Source organism: Amblyomma americanum, chromosome 7, assembly GCF_052857255.1.
Source record: "Amblyomma americanum isolate KBUSLIRL-KWMA chromosome 7, ASM5285725v1, whole genome shotgun sequence".
Taxonomy (NCBI): Eukaryota; Metazoa; Arthropoda; class Arachnida; order Ixodida; family Ixodidae; genus Amblyomma; species Amblyomma americanum.
The window spans coordinates 16,090,770-16,117,390 of NC_135503.1; the positions used below are offsets into that span (position 1 = coordinate 16,090,770).

General features: G+C 47.1%; 1 protein-coding gene across 8 annotated transcripts in view; it reads right to left on the reverse strand.

The window, feature by feature from the left end:
• Positions 1 to 26,621, reverse strand: part of sif (guanine nucleotide exchange factor still life) — a 207,839-nt gene that overhangs the window by 133,396 nt on the left and 47,822 nt on the right. For all 8 annotated transcript variants that reach the window (XM_077631283.1, XM_077631285.1, XM_077631287.1 and 5 more), the window contains exon 3: positions 411 to 592. In XM_077631283.1, the coding sequence (XP_077487409.1) occupies positions 411 to 592 (182 nt within the window). The remainder of the gene's footprint in view (positions 1 to 410; positions 593 to 26,621) is intronic.

Consider the following 26,621-nt stretch of genomic DNA (forward strand, 5'->3'; position numbering starts at 1 on the left):
ATACGAGCATTACCAAGTACTACAATTTTCAGGCCTTCTGGTGGTGACGAAGATCACTTTGCCGCCTGGAATCCCGCCAATCAAAAGCGACATTAGCTGGTTGGGCCGGCGGTGACCTTCTGCCGCGATTTACAGAAAACTCTGGCGCAAGCGACGATAGACTACCTGGAAACGAGGGACTGACGAAGGAGAGAACCGATTCTATGCGGTCCTATGCGTAAAGGACTCATCTGACAATCGTTTGTGACTTGGACATTCGTTACATTTATACCGAGGAGACGCACTTAGCAAGCAACATGGCATGCAAGATGCGTTAAGTGTCTTAATGTATGTAGCGTTTCACTGTAGCGTTTCAAGAATGCAAACAAATGGCAGATAGAGTGGCGCTGCAGCAATCGGGGTGTACCCACCGGGCTGCACGAGCCTGACGTCGAGTATCTTGTCGACCTGCGAGTTGTATGCGGTGATGTGGAAGACGCAGTCGGGCGAGTCCTGGACGCAGGTGATGTTGACCGGAACCAGGTCCTCTGACACCTGCTGCCACTTGACGGCACCGCCCTGACCGCTCACGTGGAACACCTCGGCCCACAGCCTGCAAGACGAAGGCAAACTGAAACTTTAGCCCGGAATACCGGGCAGTATTACAGCGGATATGCTATTGAGCAGAAGATTCGTGGGCTCAGTGCCCAATCACGCTGACCGCGTATCGACGATGGCGAAATGTAAAAGCGCGTGTTTACGGAGATGTGCGTTGAAGAAACCCGGACAATCAAAGTTAAGCCAGAGCCCTCCGCCTATCAAAACCCGGGTGCAGGTTTGACGCGTGCGCATATGAAATGAGTTTTAAGCAACTGTAGCGCGTCAAGTTTCCCGTATGCGGGATATTCAAATGCAAAGACCCGTTAGACAGTTGATGTACCCCTTAGCTCTGGTGTTAAAGCTAGTGCGATGTTAAGCTAGCATAAATAAGGGCGCTTCGCCAGACAGCATTGGCAATGCACCGGAAATAGCTAGCGTTCAACTTTCGTTATCTCCCTCTCAATAAATTATATCTCAATCAATTATCCATTAATAAAATAATTACGCTATCAACTTACCATTGATAAGCACCAGGAATAGATCATATAAAAAGAAAGGACCGAAACATTCCCCTAGGCTTCTTGTTTTCGGTGACTGTTGGCTTCCTTCATATGCATTTCATAGCGAGCGCCTTATTTCCCTTCCCTTGTCTCAGTTTTACCAGTCTTGATGCCAAAGGTAGCACAAGCGAGTTCTCGCACAGCTTCCGCCCTTAGCGTTCAACTACGTTCCACGTCACACTAGTGGTAGCACAGGCCGTGCTACGCCCGCCGCTATGGAAGAGCGTGGTGCTGAGTGAGCGCTCTCTCAAAGTTAGATTCCACGCAACGTAAATAACCGCGAAAGTATAACATTAAACAGCCACCGATGTAGTTCAGTGGGGTAGAACACCGGACGCGAAATTCGGAGGCCGTGAGTTCGGATCGCACCCGCAGCATGTAGTTGTTCCTTCTTCTATTTGCTAATCAATTATCTTTCAGCTATAAGTTAATTAGCTATTAATTTCTGTTGATCAGCACCGCAGTGAAAATTTAAAAAGATCGAAACATTTTCCTATGCTCCTTGATTTCGCTGACTCCTGGCTTCCTTAATATCCATACAACTTTGTCTTTGGGAAAACAATTCGTTTGATATAAGCGAATATAATTCTGCTCAGAATTAGGATGCAGCTGAATGGACTGTTTGCTGGCAGCAATTAAAGGAACGGACAGACTCCATGAGAATGTTTACTGTGCACTGTTCATCGACGTCGACCGGATAAAGAACAGATGATACGTAAGGTCGCACATGGTTTTTCTTTGCACCAACTTTTCGCATTAATGGCCAGCAGTGACGGAGAGACAAGATAAATGATTTTATCGTTCACCTGGTAGCGAAAGCACTCAAACATCATTACAATCTTTCTTATACTTTTATGATTCTCATAACTGCAAGGCGCACGCGCGCGCGCGCACACACACACACACACACACACACACATTTGCTTATCTAATCAATTATCTTAAAGCGATAAAATATTCACTAATAATCTCCATAGATAAAGACCACAAACTAAAAAAAATCTCCTGTGCTCCTTGGTTTCTGTGGCTATTGGCTTCTCTCTCTCATATATATATATATATATATATATATATATATATATATATATATATATATATATATATATATATATATATATATATATATATATATATATATATATATATATAGTCCTATATGCCACTCTAGAAGAAGTAGAAGCACCTGCATTTGTAGAAAAAGATGTTTCTCTCGCTCGCGCGCTCGGACCACTTAGGAACCACTTAGGTATTTAAGAATATATATATATATATATATATATATATATATATATATATATATATATATATATATATATATATATATATATATATATATATATACACACACTAGAGTGGAAACGAAGCAAAGCAGCAAGCCTGCTTCTTCACCTAAACACCCACAGGGCGATAAAGAGCCTCCACACACATGTCGTGAACCTGCCCTTTCAAACCAGAAGTGACACGAGCGAGCTTAAAAGCTGGACCTGCCTACGACCTGTTTCCGATGTCCCGTCGTCCCGTTTGCTGCTCCCTTCCACATCTCCAGCCTCTTTTTCTTATCTTTTTGCAAGCATGTCCTGGACACGGTTTGCCCGGTATTTGCGGGCAAAGTGGCCTGGAGCGAAAGAGCTGTGTATATTGACAAAAGGCGACGTGCCTATAAAACGCCGCTATACCTTCTGCGTGCTGCCTTCGAGAGACACTCGGCACCAATGCGTTCTTCCATAGTCTCTTCTTTACTTTCCTCTTATTTCTTCTCTCTTCTTGCTATCCGGCAGTGTCTATCATCGCCAGCACACCGTGTTTGTTGACCGAGAGACTGGAAAACGCTACCTGCCCACAGGCGCGACGATGAAATAACGCGAGTTCTCAAAGCAGTGCATCTCACCGCTTTATATGCGCCTGTTTTTTTTTTTTTTTTACTGTTCTCCGTACTACGCGTGTGACGAGCAAAATTCAAACAGATAACTTCTGTGGCCATTCTCGACAGCAACACCAAATGCGCTACATGTACTTTGTGGGGGCGAAAGAAATACATAGCATTACTCGAGCTTCGACTCAACTGCTTTGCACTTCCGTCCTGATGTAGAGCTAATGCTCTTAACTGAGCTAGTTGGTTTATAGATTCCAACACGGTAACTAGAGCTAAAAAAGATACATACACAGAAAGACGCAACAGGACACGCGCTAGAGTTGAAACTGATATTTTATTACGGGACGGCACGGGATGATGTATAGAAATGCCCAAGCGGTGACCGTTCTAGAGCGTTACGGCGAATGTTTAAATACATAGCAAAGCGCGTACCGCGCCTCTCCACAGCGCATACGCAGATCACCCCGAGGGCGACAGATGGCGCCACGTTTCCGTCAACAACGCGCCTGTCTGTCGCGTCGGGACCAATCAGCGCACGCGCAGTGGCGGAGCACGGTAAACGGTGCAAGTAGAAGTACGCGCTATGCTAATAGTCTATACGTAGTAGTTGTCAGCATCAGGAGTCTATACGTACGCCGGATGGAGCGTGGGCGAAAGCACGAGCAAGAGAGGTGTAAGCTGGCAGAGAGTGAGTCGCCCGCACGTACCGAAGAGCATTGAGTCAGCAGCGACACAGGGGGCGCCAGCCCTGGAGTTTCCGTGTGTGGATGAACCAAGCGTTAGTCACACGGAGGAACGAGATCGCGTAGAAACTCGGGTAGAGGACAAGGCGTGTAAACGAGTGGCCAGGACCCGCAAGCGGGGAGAAGAAGAGGGAGAAGCGGTGTGTGTGCCTTCGCATTCACGTAAGTGATCGCGGCAGAAGCAATGGGCCTAGGCCTAACGTGAGGAACGTGGGAACCCCGAGGCGAAGGCGCGCGAAGCCGTCCGTGAAAGACGCATAAATAAAACTTACGATCAATGCAAAAGGACATCAATAATAATAATAATAATAATAATTGGTTTTTGGGGAAAGGAAATGGCGCAGTATCTGTCTCATATATCGTTGGACACCTGAACCGCGCCGTAAGGGAGGGGATAAAGGAGGGAGTGAAAGAAGAAAGAGAAATAGGTGCCGTAGTGGAGGGCTCCGGCATAATTTCGACCACCTGGGGATCTTTAACGTGCACTGACATCGCACAGCACACGGGCGCCTTAGCGTTTTTCCTCCATAAAAACGCAGCCGCCGCAGTCGGGGCAAAATTAATAATCACGAAACAACAAAAGACAGTCAAGTGGCTGTGATCATTTGCGTAACCGGATGTGCAATCGCCATGCATTCTTTTTTTCTTTTCTCCGAGCATGTCACTTTTCTCCTTTCTAACCGTCGTGCTTTTGCTTATCAAAAACGCTGGAAACCTGGCGCAATGTAGTTTACTCTATACAGGATGTTTCATCTAATACTTAAAACAATTTTCAAAAACAGGCTTTTTGAATTAAAAGAGCGCTTTTTCGGCATAACATTGTCAGCGGTGTAGTACATAATAATACAGCTGAGACGTGCTAACTAGAAGGCTTGTTAAGTAATACACTGAAGAAGGGCAGATAACTGGGCGAGTTGGTAATATTTCATTGCGGATGTTTTGGCGCCTCTTTTTTTGTTCTTTCATCTGTCTTCGCGCTGTGCCATCCACAATGAAATATTAACTAATATTGAATAGTTAACACTTTAACTGTTGCTGTTCGGCTCCTTTATTAAAAAGCTTGTAGTGTAGCCCACAATAAGTAATATCCATATCAGTTTTTAGAATTTCGAAAACGCAGTTACCCTCAGCGCTGTGCCCCAATTCTGACTACATCGTGCCACAATGCGTGCGCTTCTGAGAAGCTTGCACGCAAAGCAGCCTCTAGAGCACGTAACTTGTCTAAATAGCCAAAATTTGTATGGCCGCAGCGCCGAGGGTAACCACGTTTTCAAAATTCTAAAAACTGATGTGGTTAATACTTATGATGAGCCACACGCCTCTCAATGACTAAGGGGTTATTCAGTATTAGTTAACCATCCTGCTAGTTAGCGCATATTAGCTGTATTCTGGTATGCTACACCACTGACAATGCTGTGCCGAAAAAGCGCTCTTTTAACTCAAAAACCCCCCCTTAAAAAATGTGTGAAACTCTTAGGTGAAACACCGTGCATACTCAAGTAGTACATAGATTTCGGCACTCTGACAAGGACTATGCTATTACTCTCAGCGCGCTGACACTTCATTTACTCGAAGCTGCTCTGTTTATTCTTCGTTTTGTCATCCGATAAGCGTGAGCGCCGTGAACCACGCATAAGCGTTACTGCTTTTGTCTGCGGTATACTCACGCGAAGGCAAGCCTGTCGACGTCTCTCTGTCTCTTTTCTTTTTTGTGTTCTTAAGAAATTTCTTATCCCCGCATACTACAGAGACAAACCAGCAGTATGGCTCTAAAGCTGCCTGACGTCCTTTATGAACTGAACAGCTCGTTCAGTTCTCGATCGATAGGCCGATCGCGCCAAAGCTTGTGCTGAACTCTGTTGGCCCTTCGCAATTCTGTCGGCACAGCGCATAGACAAAGAAGAAATAGAAAAAAAAAGCTGTGAAGTGTGCAGACAGCGCGATTATTCTTTGATTTTTTCCCTTTAGATATTCGAAGAAACAGCCAGCTTGTCCTTTCTTTTCCTGCTTTGGCAGAAAATACGCCGCAAGAGTATAGCTAACGATGGCGTCAGGTTGTTACGCGATGTGACAAAACGCGATCGAAGCTGCCTGAGAAGAGAGAGAAAAAAATAAATAGAAATAAAGAAATAAGAGACTTCTGTGCCATGCTATGAGCGATAGGCGAGAAAATAATTAATATCCGGAGACTCCCGCTTACGTGCAGCCTGAGATGATCGAAAATTCCAAGCGGTGAGCTCCTATAGAAAGAATCGATACGTGATCAGAATGAGTGGCAGGCAGTGAAAAAACTAACGCGAAAGCGAGGTGGTATCGGCTGGCTGGCAGCAGCAACACAATGGGCAAGTCCTTCGCCAGTGGCGCGAAAGCGAACAATTGACGCGGCTCTAGACTGGCGCCGAGTTTCCACGAGAAACGCGGGGAACGGGCCATGCTGTTGTGACAGCCGGAGCTCAATGAGTGCCGCGTTTAACACTGAATTCCCGTATAGTTTGTATTTTGTTTTTATTTTCTTTGTATAAAAAAGGCGCGCTGTAAAGCAGGTAACGTTCCACAAATTTGAATAATGCTACACTTTCGATTAAAATCGCCGCATAATCGGCCCGTGCAAGCCGCACAACATGAAGTCAATCGTGATAGCGAACAAGATATAAGCTGGGCGCCAGCTCATCTAAAATCCAAAAGTTTTAAAAGGGAGATGGCTTGATGTTCTTCGCCAATGTTACTTCTGAGACTGCCCATGCTGATGACAGGCAGTTGCAGCATAATGTAATTGCATGTTAACGCAGTACGACTTGCAGGGCCACACGGTATGTAGCCTTTAGCCACAACGTTAGGGACAACCCGCGAATTTGTTTTCGGCTAATATTAGGATATCTCACGCCATATACAGGATCTGTATCGTGCGGTTGATTCAAGGAAACCGCGAATAAATGTATGCAGTGGTAGTAAACAGAAAAATGGACAGTTGAATTAATTAATAATTGCAGATACAATGAACAGTAATATATATAGTTGTGGACAGTATGTAAGTGAACACTAGTGCATACGATAAAAGTCGATAGCAACAAATGTGTAAAGTTACCGCATGTGGGACGAAAACCGTTCAGTCAGGAGCTCCACCACATTCAGTTAAAGTTGATTTCGAGAAATTATTACCAGTGCAAATATGCAGCTCTCCGCTGCATCACAGCGCGACAGATCAGCGTGCACATCGACATGTTGCTTAAAATAGCATCATTCTAGAACTGTCCAAGTAAGAAGCGCCATTCACCTTTCCACGCAGCGCGTCGTTAACTTCCGCGCAGATTTAATAAAGCAAGTAATGACGGTACATGTACGTCAGAAACTAGGTATACGCAATGGACATATGTCATTTACGAGTAAAAAATAGAGCTCTGCGGACAAAGTCTCATTAATTGGAAGTCAGAAAGTATTACTGTGCTCCCACGTAGTCACCTTTTCAAAAACTGCATAGATGTAGGGAAGCTATGAGCAGCCTATCAAGTTGAGTGCTTTATCTAAATTGGTTTCCTGATCCCAGAGTACCAGTTGCAAAACTTTCCCTGGGGTCGATGTGTTAAAGAATAGTGGTATGATTGAGACAAAATTCGAAGGTTTATGGATTGTCGCGTCTCCTGCGCTAAGTTAATATAAATTGTGTTGAAGTAAAAAAACTTTGTGATTGTTCATAAACGCACAAGCGCCTGGCCACGAAAGCGGTGAAACAAATGCAGTAACAAAATTATTTATATAACAGTCCGAGATATGACAGATAAAACAAGACAAACAAGTTCAAGTGATATCAACAAATGGCGACAGCTTTTATTGGCCGCTGCTTCCAGATGGCGCCACCATCTGTCGTGGTGCCATCATCAATGGTGTGTTTGTAATGCTTTATAAAATCCCGCAGTCTGTGGATTATTGTTATGCCACTGAACCTACGTTCAAAACGATCCCCTCTGCGCCGCTGACAAAAGTAAAGCCAACCAGAACCACCTGTACGATAGATACCGCCAGTCTACTTGCCTTCAAAATAACGAATTCCAATATTTTATTGTTTTCTTTACTGTTTCTTTTTTACGACACACAAATTTAGTAGGTGCCGCGCGTGATGTCATATTTGTGACCTTTACCCGAACACGTTGCGGCGCGTAGCGACTGCTCAACGCAGGCGCCAACAGCGCCCTCTCACCCATTCCACACGCGCAAAGCGCTTGATCAGGAGGACGTTCGCTCCACCATCAGCCGCTATAACCGAAGCCGCCGCCGCCGCCTCCGCGGCCAGAAAAGAAGACAGATCAATGCAATCGTTCATTAAGGCGCAGCTGCCGCACCACCCTCCCCCCCTGCTCTCTCCTCCACCGCTGTATCCCCTTGTCTCGAGGTTAGCGTGCTCACATCGAGGTGGCAGCTCGGGGTCCGCAGTGGCGGCCACTAGGAGAACGGAGGCGCTTGGGCGAGCCGCGTTATCTGGTCGCGGGCTCAACTTGCCTCCCTCCCTTCTATCCTACCCCTCTCTTCCCTTTCCGATTCCTTCACTGCACCTAATGACGCTGTAGGGCAACAAGAAAACAGCGAGACATTGATTCCGCCGAGGGTGTCCAGCGAGGGATGCGGAGAAGTTCGCTCCGCGGTCACTTGCGAGACAATGCGCTGCCGCTCGAGGGACGGGCAGCTTATCGCGAGAGAGGGACCTGCCAGATGGACGGCGGAGGTTTGGGCGCGACTAGCATCGCAGTCGAAGTAGCCCCCCCCCCCCCCCCCCCCCCCCCTCCCTTGCTTTCTCTGGCGATGATAGCTGTGAGGGCTACTTTCTTTGGGCCCCAAACCGCGTTTTCTTAAGATACCGTAATCGAAATAACCTCTCGCGTTCACCCTCTAGTTAGTTGACGAGAATGTTACCCAGGTGGGGCTGAAGTAGAACTCCGCAACGTGCCCTAGTCGACCGTCCAACAAAATTTCGCCCCGTGACGTATCATATAATGGGAGCGAAAGACTGCGTCCACTGACCGAAGGCCAAGGCTGACCGTTATGAAGTGACCGCTAAACACATTGTCGGCCACATTAAAAACAATAGGACTGACATTTTGGCACCCGCACTGGCTTCTTGCTCACACTCAAATGGACAGACAGTAACTGTTTACTTAAATGGATACGACACGGCATAGTAAGCGCGCGTAATACCTGTCATGTCACACTGAGAGTGCAAGCTGCGTCTGAATTAGCAGCAACTCGTAACGTGCCATAGCGTAACATGCCAGCTATTTGCGCAAGTCCCATATACCATAACGTCGGCATTTAAATAGACGAACACTACCTGTCAGTTGCATTCTGAGCAAGGACCCCGTGGAGATTCTGCAACGTCAGTAGCATAATTTCGCAGTGACCAAGGGTGAGTTTCCCCGTTCTATGGCGCTTGCGTAGGTGACACCGCGCCACTTGACTGGCCTATATGCAGTGACGTCACACTTAAAGCGATTGCAACATGCCATGGTAAAGCGCCGCGCTGAGTGATCCGAAAACAGTGACCTCGCGAGTGTCAGAATAGTGAGCCCACACGCACTTTACCAAAGAAGAAAATAAAATAATAACGAATAAACAATATTACCATTGCCAGTGCAAATAGTTATACTGGAATCTCGCATTACACAGTGGTAACCCTTTTATGAGTTGACGTGGTCGACAGTGTCTTCTATGTGGTAACGTGTGCAGGGTCAGCGTAGCCCATGTGGCGAGTGGAGTGGGCGTATTTATGGAGCAGAGACAGGGAAGAGAGGGAAGGGGGGGGGGGGGGGGGTGCGGGAGGTGTACAGCAATCGCTATCCTTTCTTCATCCCGAGAGTAGCAAAATTTCCCCGAGATGCCTTTTTTTTCTCTTCCTTTCTTCGCCACTTCGTCTCAAGTTATTCCTGTATTCCCTAATAGGGGACCATATGACCAATTACACACGCACGGGAACAGACCTCCGCGTGAGTGTGCGTCCCGTCCAGTCCTCTCATCCCATGCATGCTATGCATTTTAATGCGACACCATTAGAACACCCCATCCCCCCCAAATCGCAAAATCTGTCCGTCCAAAGCCCCGTTTGGCAGGTGGAAAAAGTGGAGAGAGGAGAATCACCCTTTCCACATTTAGAGGAGAGCGGGAGGAGGGGGAAAATGCAGGTGGAGTGGAAGGCGACGGGTGGAAGAGTGGAAGAGTGGAGTTTATCGGGAAGAGTGGAGTTGGGGTGCGACGTGTCACACGGTGATTGACGGACTGGACCCCGCCGCCCGAACGCATGGTCTGAACTCTTCAGAGGTAGCGGCTACTCCGTCCGAAGGGAACGCTAATGCTAACGCATGCTCTTCCGCATCAGTCGCATTGATCGACTTTTTAAAAAAAATTTTAGGGGAACAATATTGGCGGCCGCGTGTTATCCGATACGTAGAAGGCTCTACAGCTATGTAGCTATGGGAATTTCCTCGAAGACCCGTTATTCCGACGGGGCTTATCGAACAGTCTGGATACCGCAGTAACTTTTGCGCTCCAGGTGCAGTCCAGCAGAACACGAGGCATAGTTGATGAAGTATCCTGTGGGTTTACTATATTTGCAAAGTTTCTACTGTCGGATGTGTCATGTATTGAGAAGCGTAACAAAAGAGGCTGTATACTGTAGGTGGAGAAAGGCATGTTTATGGTCTGTCGTGGTTTCTGAGTCTTCCTACCCACTCATCTCGACGTTTCTTGGAGGAGCTTCGCTGTAGCTAATTAGAGCCGACGAATGCTACAGACGCGAAAACAGTATTTTTTTTAAATATTTAACCCAAATCATTCATTAACTTCAATCTCCTACATCAGCAGCTCTTTAGTTTTCGCATGGATGACGTCAGTAATTTTTGACGCGATAGCGTTAAGAGGGCTATGAAGGCTAAAAACTGTCCGGCGCTGTCGATGTCTGTGCGAAGCCTCCACCTGCACCTGTCAACCATCCACCTCTCCACTTGTAAGAGACAAGAGGGAGACGACGAGCGAAGAATCATCCAGAAAGAAATGAAAATGACCAAGAACTTTAAGTAAGTCTGTAATCTGGGCAAGTTGCGGATCATTCAATGTGAAAGACAGCGCGGGAAAACGAGACACACGACGCAACACAAGCGCTGACTCGCAACGAAATTTTTTATTCGAAGAAACGGTCCTAATAAGCTTTCCTTTCCAGAAAAAAAAACACAACACCCAAAAGTAATACGAAGAAAACCAATGCTAGTCATCATACATGACGGTGAAAAAATACGCCACATCGCCGTGGTGAAAGCGCGCATGATAGATTTTTTTTCGAATAAATATGTGATTTCCTTATGAATGAGTGTAACTGATGGATCAATAATGCAACCGTCTGTGTTATCGTGAATATGGAAGAATTTAAAATTTCACGTGTCAGCTGGTCGTTATATTTGCCCAGGATGACGGTGTTAGAAAAAAAAAAGAGGAGTGCATGTGCTTTCCCTCCAATGACGGGAAAGGTTGCATGAAGAATCATTGCAGCGGGAATTATAGTGCTCCCTTATAGTGCTCATAGACGGACGGGCTAGAACTAAATGACTCAGACAACAGCAGGCCTACGTGCAAAGTATACAGCCCCCAGAAGAACTATCTGTGCAGAAATGAGGCTTGCGGGAAGTAGTCCTTCTCGCATTGCTCTCGAAGAGCAATCTGGGTCTCACCAGCCCCGCTGGTGCTCGTGTTAGAAACAGCCACCTGCCAGTGAAGTGGTCCATTACTTTTAACCGGTGATATGAAAGACAATGAACTCAGAATTGCAACAGAAGCAGAATTGGAATAGATTGGCGAATTCAAGAAGCCTGCTATCGCATTTCCTCTGCATCAATATAATCAATCGCCTCTTCTTTCTTTTTCTTTATTTAAGTTTGTTCAAATTCACATCATGCAAATAAAGAAAAAGCAGGTAAAACACCTATGACCGGCACTATCTTAAAAATCAAAACTGTGCACACTGTAACATATACAATAGAACCTCCATATACAGAGGTCCATTCATCTCCTGGTTTTATTTTTCGGAATTCACGGGATAAAAATTGGGCGACCTTTTTTTAGCTCAAATTTGGGTATAAAGCAGGTCATTCAGAACAAAATTTCATAATATAGGGTTTTTTGGGGCATTTTTTTGCACCCAAAGACAGTTTACTATAACAGTCTTCTGCTACACATAAGATGCCCTATTGTTGGCTCATTCTTTCGTGAACAACATGGAAATCACAGGTTCCACTGAAAAATTGTATACCAATTTAAATATCTTTTCCTAATCTATTACAACTATTTCTCCGCGCACGTTACCAATCTCCTACAGAAAATTCCTGCGTCTGAGCGAAAACAGTGCGGAAACATTCAACATCACAGCAACAATTTTTAATGCGCAAGGTCCTTGGATCGAGATTCCATTACCGCAGGAAGCGCTTAATACATTGGGTCCGATCGGAAGTAAGGCCTCTAGTCATGTTTAGCCTCTCGAGTCTAAATCGAGCTTTCCGAATTTATCCGCAAAAACGAGCTTAACGTTAAAAGATGTTTACAGTCCCCAGCTGAACAAAGCCATTGCTCTGGAATAAACACTAGGCATCCACAAATTCTTGTTGCGATGTTTCCAGTTGTGAACTTGAAAACGAACTTCGTCTAATGGGCTCATTTTCAGGAAGAAATGTGGTTTAACCCGATATTCAAGAAATATGTTCGGGGTACAGGAATCGGGTATAATCGGGATTTATCCGAAAACGACGAGCTCTAAATATACCTTCTCCCGCCGCGGTGGCTCAGTGGTTAGCGCGCTTGGCTACTGATCCGGAATTCCCGGGTTCGAACCCAACCGCGGTGGCTGCGTTTTTATGGAGGCAAAACGCTAAGGCACCCATGTGCTGTGCGATGTCAGTGCACGTTAAAGATCCCCAGGTGGTCTAAATTATTCCGGAGCCCTCCACTACGGCACCTTTTTCTTCCTTTCTTCTTTCATTCCCTCATTTATCCCTTTTCTTACGGCGCGGTTAAGGTGTCCAACGATATATAAGACAGATACTGCGCCATTTCCTTTCACCAAAAACCTATTATTATTATTATTATTATTATTATTATTATTATTATTATTATTATTATTATTATTATTATTATTATTATTATTATTATTATTATTATTATTATTATTATATACCTTCAGACGATTTCCGGCAAATTACAAAACTATACAAAGCGATTTGAATTAATTATTAACGTTTACCCATATACGTGAGCAAGAAAATTCCTTCAGCAACGGAAGCATCTCCCCACAAAAAAAAAAACTTCGTTACCCGAAATCTACAATTTTATTAAAAAGTAAATGAGTAAACAATAATAAACCGCCACATCTATCACCGTCCCCCGCTAACGAGGAGAGCCAGCGACACTTATATCGCACATCATAAGAAAGACACGTGACCCTAAGGTCACGTGAACATGAATGACGCAATCGCGTGGCACATTCTCGAGGCAACCCATTTAGCGGGTAACGTCCGTGGCCCTTACAAAGCCTAGCTCTCCTGCATAGCATTCGCATTCGGGGAGTTCCCGCTTAGCACATGCAACGGCGGCTGCTATACTGCTTACACCGGAGAAAACCCATACAGCCAAGCCTCTAAAACGCCGATCTCCAGTGGTGCTCCAGCACCCCATCGCATTTGCTTAGTGGAGCAATGTCAGCATCTAATGCACTCTCTCTCTCTCTCTCCTATATCGTTCAAAGGCTCGCTCGGCAGCTTGAGCGCGAACGCGCGCCCAATAAGTGACGGCGAGGAGAAGGCAGCTCAATTGGCTCGTCGCATGAGGAGGGGCCGCGCGGTAACGCGCTCCTTTAAAAGAGGCGCGGCCGCGACCGTCCCGATCGATCCAGGGGCGTTCTACGCGCTGCGGCTTCTCCGCCCCGGGCGGCCTCCACGCCGAGTGCGGGTTCGCAAGAGGCTGACGAGGTCGAGCGGCACGCGATCAACATGGTTGTCCCGCAAACTTGCGTCGCCGCTTGCGCTGATTGTGCTCCGAATGACAAAGCAAAGTTTTGGCTTGGTTTATGGGAGTTTAACGTCCCAAAGCGACTGAGGCTATGAGGAACGCCGTAGTGAAGGGCTCCGGAAATTTCGACCACCTGGGGTTCTTTAACGTGCACTGACATCGCACAGCACACGGGCCTCTAGAATTTTGCCTCCATCGAAATTCAACCGCCGCGGCCGGGATCGAACCCGCGTCGTTCGGGCCAGCAGCCGAGCGCCATAACCACTCGGCCACCGCGGCGGAAAGCAGTTTTCCTCACTTCCTACTTTCTATACTGCATGACCTGCTGCGGTGGTCCAGCCCCTTACAAAAATTTCTTCAGACAGTCTATAGACTGTCCATAGACTGCTGTCTATAAAGTCTATAGATTCTCTATAAGCATACCTTAGCGAAAAGTCATAGGCAACACAAACCTATAGACAGTCCATAGACAATCAATATGTTTGTGGCCATAGACTTTTAGTTTACTTTTTATAGACAGTCTATAGACTATGAAAGACAAAATAAATAGCTATATGAAGGCAATAGTATATAAGAAGTCTGTAGAGCTGTCTATAGACCATTTTTGTAAGAGGCCGGGAGGTCTCGGGGTCGAATCCCGGCTGAGCAGTTATCCCGAGACCTCACAGTTACGTTTGGATGGAAGAATGCAGAAACACCGCGTTCTGTGCGACGTCAGTGCACGTTGAAGATCCCCCATGAGGCCGAAATTATTGTGAAGCCATCCCGAACGGCGTAAATTTCATTCTACTTTCTTTCACACCCTCTTTTCCCCATCCGCGGTTCAGGTGTCACTGCGCCCCTTTTGTTGTAGCACATTTTTTAACGCGTTAACGTAACAGCCTCCATCTCAGGAAAATCTCTCCAAAGGCTCGTTTGGCAAGTGGCAAAGTGGAAAGAGGGAGTTTTTTCTCGCTGGTTTAAATTGAGAGGGAAATAAAGAGGGAAAGACGGAGATGGAAGACGAAGAGATGAGGGGTGACAGGTGGTCGGTAACCAAATGAAAGGAGGGAAATCCCTCTCTCTACTTGCAGGGGTGTGGACGGAGAAATAAAGTGGGGGAGGGCAGACAAAGACAGGGAGTAAGGCAATGGGTGGCAGGTGAGAGAGAGGGGAGAGGAAGTAAGCCGCGTCACGGTGATTGACGGGCTGGACCGCGCGCCACCCGCTCGCACGGTTTGACACCGTCAGCAGCGCTGACTGTTCCGCCCGAGAGGAGCTCTAATGCTAACGCAAGCCCAACCGCGACTACTCCGTCCAAGATTTCTTCATCTGCTGTAATACACAGCGCCTTGCGGAATGAGCAATAACTGGTACAGAATGGGGATTACGTGAAACAGTCGCGAGTCCCCTCATCGTTATTTGTTCGACGACCATATCATAACGGACAGCAAAACTTCTCAGGACTACTGCCCTCGTAAACTGCATGACTTGTTCATTGCTAGCGCCAACGCCGAGCTAAGTGTCGACTCCACTTCACGCGCCACATCCCGATCTCACAGAAACATGTTGATATGCATGGTACGCAAAGCCACAAACTTTATGCGTCGCAAATGTTTCTATGACGTCGGCCCAGAACGCCACTTTACCGACAGAGGGTTCTTTTTTCTAGCAACTCTGGTCTGCGGAGATCGATGGATAGAAAAGTAGATCTTAATGACATCCTCTTTGAATCGGTACGGTTGTGAGAGCCGCCTTTCCAACTAAACTAAAGAGGCTGTTTTATTTATTTTGTACTCATTTACTTTCTTTACTTTAATCGATTTCTGGTTCGTTTTTCCATTCTAATCTATTTTAAATGTTCTAAGATATATTATTTAGATTTATGTGACAGTTCATGAAATTTTTTACCTTCTTGCTTTACACCACCAGAGCTCTAGTCTACTGTTGCTCGTCTCTACTGCTCATTTTGCTTTCACTATCTCTAAATCCGACAGCTGTATGTATATCTTTACTGTCTAGCCGAACATGTTTAATGTTTTCTACGCTGCGCCCATACGCAACAAATTTCTCATCTCCGTGTTCATACTTCTATATCGTATGTCCCTCAGGCAACCTCCGTCGAGCCCGGATATATCGAACCGGGATATTTCGAATTGCTGGATATATCGAACATACAGGTTATCTATTTGACAATCCTGTGTAAAGACAAGAAAGTCGCGTAATATATCGAACTCTAATTTCGTCGGTCATTCGATATATCGAATGGCGCTCCACATCCTTGTAAGTGGTGGTTCTCCGAACGGAGGAGCTCTTTGATAACTTTTTGCGAGCGGAGACAGGTAAGCTGCGAGGCTTTTGGGCACTTAGGCGTGGCCTTCGGCCTCTTGCACTCAATTTACACACCACATCGCTTTCATATGATGAAGCCAACTTAAATAAAGCCTTCCGCGGCCCTCGCGTGGTGTAGTTCGCTCGTTCCCTTTCGAAGGTATTGCGGAAACCAACTCTACCTTAATTTCAATCAACGGTTATTCTATCCATATTGTACTAATAACATGATTAGACATCTCATGACGGGCAGTGGCTTGTTCCAATGCGCAGTCAGCTGCGACTTCGGTGTTAAAACTGGTTAGGCCTACAAATAGCTAGATGGAGATGCCCTGCCATGACGCTCTTGTGCGTCATGCCGCTGCAAGAAACGCGTCACTATAGGATGGGTGCAATCTATTCTTGCTTCTATAGGTTACAGATAAGAGCATGAACTACCATCTTTATATACGGAATTATATGTATATCGAACTATTTCGCGCTCCCCTTCGAGTTGGATATATCTGGGTTCGAATCATCGTCATCAGCATCAGTATCAGCCTGACTACACCTACTGCAGGGCAAAGGCCTCTCCCATGTCTCTCCAATTAACCCTATCCTTTGCCAGCTGCATCTACCCTTTGCCTGCAAACTTCTTAATCTCATCCGTCCACCTAACCTTCTGCCGGCCCCTGCTACACTTGCCTTCTCTTGAAATCCACTCCGTTACCCTTAAGGACCAGGGGTTATCTTGCCTTCTCATTACATGCCCTGCCCAAGCCCATTTCTTCCTCTTGATTTCGACTAAGATGTAATTAATCCGCGTTTGTTCTCTCATCCACTCTGGCCGCTTCCGGTCTCTTAGCGTCACACTGTATACTTCCTTTTTAAGGCTCGCTGCGTTGTTCTTAACTTAAGCTGAACCCGTTTCGTTAGCCTCCACGTTTCTGCTCCGTAGGTGAGTACCGGTAATATAAGCTATTGTACACTTTTCGCACACTTTTCTCTTGAGGGATATTGGTAAACTGCCATTCATTATCTGATAGAACCTGCCATATGCGCTCCACCCCATTCTTATCCTTCTAGTTATTTCCCTCTCATGATATGGATCAGCTGTCACTACCTGCCATAAGCAGACATATTTTTTTACTACTTCAAGCACCTCTCTGCAAATTGTGAACTGCTGTTCCCTTGCTAGACTGTTGAACATTACATTGGTTTTTTGCATGTTAATATTTAGACCCACCGTTCTGCTCTGCCTCCAATAGAAGAGTACTGCCTCGTGAATTATCATACATGACTTCGTTCCGCATATAGCTTTTCCGGCTCTGATTCTCTCAATGATTCCTCTGATGCTACTTTTGCCTCCAGTTATTATTCTCTGTTTCGCGGACTTTCATTTCGGTGATGATGATGTCCAAGATGTTCCTGGTAACTTCCTTTCCTTTGTTGTTGCCTGAGTAGCCTGTCGAAAGCTTCCAAGTCCTTCACCTCCATCGCGTGTCAACGTTTGTACTTCAGGACTTCGCCTGCCAGCCTCTTCTAATCAGTTATTTTTTTCTCTGGTTTTATTGTGATATTTTGCCGTGCCCCAAATGGCGACCAACCCATATCTTCCTGAACAGCTTCGTTTGTTGTCTTTCCATGAGCCCTATAGCCAATCTTCCAACCATTTTTTTTGGCTAACCTCTAGTCATTGTAGCACATCGGATATCAAATAGAGTACAAAGTTCGCCAATGTCAGCCCTGGAACCGCTATACCTTTTCACAATCCTCGTATTACTTTGTATCTATTCTATACCTATAGTGTTCTGCGCTTCATTATGGCAGCGTTCCTCTTTTCCACTCTTAGGCGCGCGTGTGCTGTGCGATGTCAGTACACGTTAAATATCCCCAGATGGTCGAAATTGTTCCGGAGTCCTCCACTACGGCACCTCTTCCTTTCTTCTCTTAGTCCCTTACGACGCGGTTGAGGTGTCCGCCGGTATGTGAGACAGGTACTGCGCCATTTCCTTTCTCTAAAAACCAATTTTCATTTTATATAAATCATGACAGAGGCGTCAATGGTCACTATTGTCACACACTTCTTTGCATGTCACATCCTTCATATTGTTTAGCCCTCCCCAGCTTGTCTGCACTTTAATATCCTCGCATATAAATTTTATTAACGCTATCACGGAGTACAGTACCTACGAACGCCTCCCCTATTTAGTGCCTGTCAGGTCGCACGCTTCGCATTGGGACCCGTTTGACGCTTAAGTTAGTTTGGTCGTCACAACGCGGCGCCACTTACGTGGAGTGGTGGCTTACTCCATGGCGCAAGCTGCAGACGTGACTGAACGCTCCTCTCTGAAGCGGCGCGCTTCGCGAAGAGGACCAAAATTTGTTCGTCCTTTTCCCGCGGTGTGCCGCTAAAGACGGGGCGCTCTCACCCTCTCACTGTACGTGCGAAGTAGGCACGAAGAGTATCGGATGGAAGAGCGGAAGGAGTAGTAGGAGAGAGCTTTATTTGCCGAAACCGGCTGATCTGGTTGGCAATCGAAGCAAGGATGCTTTGAACGGCCAAACCAGCTAGCAGCAAAAAAGCAGAAGCAAAAATGTGCTCCGATTCAACCGCTGTGATGCGCGGGGTAATGTAAACATAGAGGCGCAGTATGCATTGCAGCTCAAACAAAGGCACTAAATCGCACACACGGTGTGACTGCGTAATTCCACAAGGATGGGCGACAAGGAACCTGCGCCTCGGCTCACCTTGCTTCCGAAGCCCGTTGAATGTGGCACTTTGATGGACTAGCCTGCACAACTTGCCCCGTCCTTTTGATCACCGCGAAAATACAAACACGACACGTGAAGCACACAAACATCACGCGTATATTCCCTCGTCCCTTTTCACCGTTCAAAGATCTGTATTATTCTAGGCGGTTCTAGATTCAAATTCTCATGCGTGAGTTCAAGCCAGGATTATACTTTCGGGTAAGTTACCACTTGCGTCGCACACTTAAGTAGCCCTCGAGCTGACAGCCGCTCAAAGGAAATTTGGGAGACACACAAAACGCAAACAGAAAACGCAGATATACCGAACGACTTGTACACCGAACTCTCAGCTGCGAGGCTCGCCGCATCTGGCTGTACGTTGGAATCACGTACAGAGCACTGCAGAAGTCGCAGTACCCACACTTCTAACGAAGTCGCAAAAAGATCAAATTTCATCCTCTGCTCTGAGGCGCGCGGATCAAAACTTCGGGCAAAGTGTTATGCGGCGTCCCGGACAACAGAAACCCCAGGACAGCCCTTAGAAATAAAAAAAAATGAAAATGATGTGTGGCAAAAGTCAGCGGCGATGAAAGACTGCAGGTTTGGGATGAGACGGGCGATGGAGACGGCGATGGCTGCACAGACCGGAGCGCGTCTGTGGAAAAAAAAAAAAAACACCCACAGTACCGACCTTCTTTCGAAGAAAAACATAAGGAGGCCTTCAGTGGCTTCTAAACCCGAAAGCCGGCTCGCTTCGCGAAGACTGAGACCATACAAATAGCGCTCATGGAGAGAACTGAAAAGATTTTTTTTTTCCCCGACAGAAAAAAAAAAACGCGGACAAAAGAAAATCTATAACCAGAAGAGCACGAGCACATTAAATCCAGTGTGAAGTTGAATTCGTACTCTTCTTTAGAAAACTAGTAAAATGAAAGCATTCTTTTCAAGCGAGGGCTTTGGAACGCTCCTCTCTCTCAACATACACCCCTTTTTTTTTCTGGACGCTGCACAAAAAGCGAGCGGCTCCAGAATATTGTAAAAGGCGAGTGGAGCATTTTGATAAAGGACTTAAGGCTGCCGAAAAAAGAAGGAAAACCAATAAAGTTCCAAAGAACGAGAAATAGGCGTGAACAAAAACGGGACAAAAAGAAAATCGAAGCCTGGTAAGAACTGTATGGAAGCAAAAGGAAACTAGTAAATAGCTAGCGAAAAAACAAAAAAAAACTTGCGGCGCGAGAAGGAGTCGATGAGTGAAATGTTTGGCACGAAAAGCAAAGGAAAAAAAAAAAAGAAGCGCCGCCTCGATCCTTTCTTTCTCAGCTACCTCAAAATAGATGCCCACTTTCTCTCTCGTACGGGCGAAAATAAAAGCAAAAATTTAGAATGAACCGAACGCACCGCGTGAAAGGAGGCGCAGCTCATCGCGGGTTCGGGAAAACAGGTCAGGGCATGCAGGCAAATGAGGCATTAACGAAACTTATTTCTCAGAGAAGGGGACAGAGATAAATTTACAAAGAAACGAGAAAAGGCGGGAGGGTTTCAGCGACGATGGCAAGATATACGACGGTTGATGCGATTCTGACGCTATGACAAGCGAACACGTTTTTGCACGCGGGTCATTACTCAACAGTTTTTGAGGCGACGGGCGTAGGGCGCCTTCGTTCAGCTGTTCAGACAGCGACGAAACAGGAATTGCGCCTGCTGCTCGAACAAGAGAATATGGAAATGCAGAGTGAGTGAGTGAGTGAGTGAGTGAGTGAGTGAGTGAATGAGTGAGTGAGTGAGTGAGTGAGTGAGTGAGTGAGTGAGTGAGTGAGTGAGTGAGTGAGTGAGTGAGTGAGTGAGTGCAAGCGAGTGAGTGAGTGAGTGAGTGCAAGTGAGTGAGTGAGCGAGCGAATGGATGAGTGAGTGAGTGAGTGAGTGAGTGAGTGAGTGAGTGAGTGAGTGAGTGAGTGAGTGAGTGAGTGAGTGAGTGAGTGAATTGGTGAGTGAGTGAGTGAGTGAGTGAGTGAGTGAGTGAGTGAGTGAGTGAGTGAGTGAGTGAGTGAGTGAGTGAGTGAGTGAGTGAGTGAGTGAGTGAGTGAGTGAGTGAGTGCAGGCATTCTTATATAAAGGCGCCTTTCAGTAAACGCAACATATTCATAATTCTGCATACCTCTTCTCTTCTTTGTCACTGGAGGACCAGGATGTGGAGAACTTTATTTCAGGAAATAATTAATTAGCCTCGTGAAAAGGATCGCTGCAGCGGCAGAATACAGGCAGAGCGTGCCTACAGTCGAGAGGTAGCACTGATTAACGGTCAGCAGCGCATACCTCGTTTCCAAAGTAACCTGAGCCAAGGGATTAAAACACAATAAAAAATAACGGGACATTTCGAAAATTGTGTTCGAACAGTACTGCTGGCGGTAGATTAGAGCTAGCAAGAGTACATTTAAATTACGATAATTTAATTACTTGCTTTAACCCTATAAAGTGAATTTCGAGCCCCTTGAAATGTTTAACCGGTCCAGGACGTGAAGAGACCCGCAAATGGGGAATTTTTGCAGCGTCAGCAACATCGCGGAGATGTTACTAGCCTAGCTCGTTTTTGGCGTTGACCATATTTTGATGCCGTAGGCCAAGACGGGCCCTTAGGGAGGAGACATACGCGACACGGGTGGTGTCAGGAAATTCTAGACCCGCGAAGGTCGAGGCCATCTTTGATATAAACATACGGCTTCTCGGCACCATTCTCCATTAGCCAGTCACGGTGCGCACAGGTCCACGCAGGCGCATTCGCTGTGTACGCCCTCGAGCGTGTGTCCGAAATCCCGCTGTTTGACCGCTAACCCCGAGCTCGTCACCAAGCCCGAGCTGTACTCGTCATGTGAGATTGTACCAATATCTCCAATGACGAGTCACGCTCGTCCCGCTCGGTGTTCCGTTGTTCCCGCCGACAAAAATGTGTTATAGTCGGCAATTGCGTTGGTTGCAATTTTCAACACTAGAGGGCAGTAGCTGTTCAGGAAACTGATTTTACGCCTTGAACTTGTTTTAAACTTGAGAACAGTCGTTTTCGCCAGAAATTCCCCCTCCCCCATTCCCCTCCCCCCCCCCAAAAAAAAAAGGAAAAAGTGGAGATTTTGGTATATTTGTCAGCAAGTAATTTGGTAGTAAACTTTTAACTGCGATTTCCTGAACTTCTTTGGGAGCGTGGCAATAGGTTTCACAATGATTTCCTATTTATAAAAAATCGCGCCGTATTAGTTTTTTTCAGCTCGCCTACTTGCAGCTGTTTGAAAGTTATATAACGATTCTGATCCATTTTTGTGGGTAGAAAAATAAGTAGAGATACATTTGTTCCCTCAGTGTGACCGGCATCAATACCGCCTCAGGTTCGCTTCTACAGCAGGCAAAACTTTTTACAAAAATACACAGCTAAAGGGTTCGCTTCCAAGCTGTTTATTGAGACTCCGGGCACTCCTGAAAGTACTAGACTTCGGTGGGCTGATAATAGAATTTCCTATCACTTTCGATATATTTGGGACCCTGCCACTGCCAAATAAGCCACAATGCTTGATCCAGGAGGAAACCCGATGGGCTGTATATTTTTGGCAGAGCCTGTACCTCCTGCTATTATATACACGGCTCACCTGAAGCGCTGAAGGCTTTTGAGCTCACTGGATTTGTTAGGTCAGTTTGATCAATGCCCACTCGCAAACAGTGTGCAATGCACACTGTTTGTTCGACTAGCACTCGCTGTTTAGCATACAACGGTGATAATCATTGATGAAGCATGAAAAACCTGACAAACAACGGCAATTATAAGCGCGACAGCTCGAAACAACAAGCTACACAACAGTCTGGGATCGCTTTTCATTGCGCTTATGGCAGGGATGAGTGAGCCCAAACTGTATACCAATGCGGTTTAAGCGGAATGATTATGAAATTATAACCCTTGCCCTATAGAAGCAAGTGCCGCCGCAACCAAAACGCGCCGTTATTTATTCTCCGGGGTCGCGTTCAAAAACACCCTCGCAATACGAACTAACCTTTCCAACCCTTTTCTTTCATTCGACCCCGCCGGGCGTTTGGGGAGAGCTGCATGGCTCGCGCAGGGAGAGGTTGAAACAGAAAACGAGCAATACGTGACGACGCTGCTACAGGGGACTGGCATGGAAGCAGGCCCTCCCCAAGGCAGCCGAGGGAGAGAGAGAGGGGGGGCGAGAAAAATAAGAATAAGGGATGAAAAGACGGCTGTGCTATCGGAAACAGGGAAGAGAAACGCAGGAGCACCACCACCACCATCCAGTACGGACAATTCTCCGCAGCAGCACCAGCAGAAGCATCGGCGCGGCAGCCGGAGGAAGAAAAGGCAAGGAAGGAAGGAAGAGGCAAAAAAAATAAAGGGAAGAAGAAGCATCGCCCGCGCGCGCCCCATCGACCGAAGGAATCCGCGCGAGGCGGCCCCGCCAGGGAGCGAAGGGGAGAGGGAAAGGCGGAGCGCAGCCGTGGCCCCGGAAACACCAGAGGAGGAGAAATGCTCCGCCTCTGCACGCGCCCTTCTCTCTCTCTCGCTGATCGTTAAGGGGGGGACGCAGCGGCACTGCAGCGGCCCGACACGTCGCGGAACAAAGGAAGAGCCGTCGTCCTTGCTGCGCTGTATGCACGCCGGTGGCGCTGGCGCGCTATTTGAGCGGTTTTTACGCTCCTGCGCCTCCAGCGGAGGCACTTCGGAATTTTCGGTGCTTGTACGGAGCGCTTCGCAGGCCTCGCTGCTCTGTTCTGATGTGTGCGCGCCTCGCTACCTCTCCGGAAGAGCCCCGACTACTCACGCGGGACTGTTGCTTCGCGGTAGCCAGCAACCGGTGGCGTAAGGTTGCCTGTTCCCGCGTAGCCCCTGCGTCTGCATTTCGCGTAGCTTTACAGGATCCGAATGCATCGCTGCATAATCTGATGCTCTGTCTGCTCTCCCACCTCCCAACGTCAGCAGCAGCTCAGCACACCACGTAACTCCGTGTCATCTTGCGACGACAGGGCGTTACGGGGTGTGCCGAGCGTCATCTCAAGTTCGCACGGATCAGCTTTGTGCAAAGGCTCCCCATTTTAACACCGATGCTTTCCGTGAATTATTTCTTGCTCCTCTACAATTGGTAACTGTCTACCGCCCGCGACATCACGGCTGATATCCAGCGGGCAATATCTGTAGCTCGCTCCGGCATCAAAGGCACGGCTCACCGATTGCAGACTGACAAAATAATAGGAAGGAAAAACAAATAGCAAAGCACTGTTTCTGCTCGCACATACTGCCGAATGTATTGCGCAACTACAATCAAAGATCATGAAATTATGCACCACTGCAGGTCCTTAAAGGCTACACGCAATGCAGATCTAAAGAATACGTAGGGAACTAGGCTATGCCGGACTGCAGGCTATGCCCAGTTGCGACCTGGAGATTATCTAAGACAACAGGTTGCATAGTGGTACCGCTGTACACAATGACAGTGCAAGGCTGCCGATTATGTATAGGCGCTGAGGTAATGTAGAATAAAGGTATGCAGCGCTATAAGCTGTGAAGAGCTATGAATTAAGTCAGGCGACCGAATAGGCAGCGCTGAGTTGCATGCCAGCAAATTTTAAACGCCGGTTAAATTGTTTTTTTTTCCTTTTGTCTTTCCTCTTATTAATTCTTTTATCAGTTATTGTTCGGCTATATTATTGGACAGTACATCGTTCTGTCGCGCCTAAAACCACGCGTGCACCACTGTAAACATTGCAGAGCCTTGAAGGTGCCAAGGGTGACTTTACCGACCAATCTGGTCCGCTGAAGATGGCATGAGAATCATCTTGCTGGTAATAGCGAAAGCCAGCAGTAGTAACCTCGCGCGTGCATGTCAGTTCGCGTCAAGACTTGCATGTCGTCTCGCGTCTATTGTGCATGTCATGCTTGTAGCGTTACATCTCATTTCTCGTCCACAGTCTTCCACATAACCACTTCATGATAATCACAGCATGCACGTACAGAAAACAAGTCATAGCTCAGGTGATAAGACCCCCAGTGGTCACTATCTGCAGAAAAAGCTGAAGTTTGCAGTCGATCTAAGCTCCGCAGATTTATGGCTTTATAGCGATCCAGGAGAGATTTCTCATTTCTGAAATTTATGTAATTGGTCACATCTTCCCATCCTAACCGGAAAAAGAAGTAAAGGAAAACAAACACATTCGCTGTGAGGGGAGAAATCATTTAGCGCGCAAATTCAGAGCACAAAAACAAAACAAAAACGCAAAAAAAAACAGATAAGCACCCTGTTTGCGACGCTTGCGACTTCGGAGACTCGGGCACAAACTGTTCGCCAGGATAACCCAATCATCCCAAAACCGTTTAAAAAAAGAAAAAAAAGAAACAAGGCAGTAATTTGGTGACCTGTAAACAAACAGTGTGTTTCCATCTCGGGTGTCATTACGATACCGCTACGTCCACAGACTTCCCGATCCGGCCGCCATCCTTCTGCCTCCAAGTACGCCTCTCACTGAGATAGTGCGTCTTCGTAGCCCCACTACGCCCATTAATTCTGGAACTGCTATGCTGCTCCCTTCGCCACTCAATCTCCGAGGCAGCACCACACCTCCGAGCAACTACGCCCAACGCTCTAGGACATCGCACGGAACCACCGTTCACCAAGCCTAAACATCGACAATTCTCACATTACGGTATCTCCAGTGCCTTCTGAACCCCAGGCACTTAAAAATTCAGTTACTATGCGAACGAAGCCTTGGCAGCAAAACCAAGCCGCGTTACTACTGCGGGGCAACCCCTTCCTATAGCACAATAGGTAAAAAAGAAGAAAACCCCACAAAGCGTGTAACGGTAACGCGCGTGGATTCTTTGGCTTCGATAAAGCGTTGTAAATTAAATCATCACCGCCAAACACCTGCTACACGTCTTACCAGAGGCACTCCGACCTGGCACCTAGACAGAGTGGATCGCTTCCCCGCGGCTACGAGCTCATACTCTGGCCTTCCCTCGCACAAAGCGCCAAGAAACATGGGGCGAGCAGCGATGAAGTACCCGACACCAGACTCGATGTATTTGAAGATGTCTCACTGAAGCTTGCTGTTTTGTTCCGCACTACTCACGGCCCCTTTCACCCCGATAACCTCTTAATAACATCTCGCGATAACCTCTTGTGGACAAGGCACAACCAACACGAATAAGCCGCGCACAATTACCATAATCAATGTTGTCACCTCCTCTTCCCTAGTCGTCTTTATCTACTTATCGGTGTCAGCCAGCGCTCACGCAAGCGATAAACCAAGCCACTATGCCACCGCCGCAGCAAGATACCGCGGCAGGCGAGCTCTGTAAGAGAGCCGATCTCACTGGGCGTGCGTGGCGTGAGAGTTAGAGTTCGGCCGCGCACCTGCTCTGACTGCCAAATGCGGGCTCCACGGCCGGGGACCTAATGTTTGCGTCAGCGCGGACCTCGAGCGAGCGACCGGGTCGCTCGCTTTTACTCCGTGTTTGCCGATCGCGGGGGAACCGGGGGTCCCGGGACCCCGGCCCCAGCTCCCGTCATTCCTAATCCGCCACGTCAACTGGAAACGACGTGTCTTGCTTTCGGCACAAGCACTATATACGTTGGAGAGGAGGTGGGGGGTGGAGAGAGCGGGCACCCATGGCTCGACCTCGCAAGAATCGATCCCTGGCCTTCCTTCTTCGAGTTCGTTTCGCGTTGGGACAAGCAGCTGTAGCCTAGGCAAGGATTCTACGGAGAGCATCAGAAAGAAAAAAGAATGTGAGGCAGAGGGGAG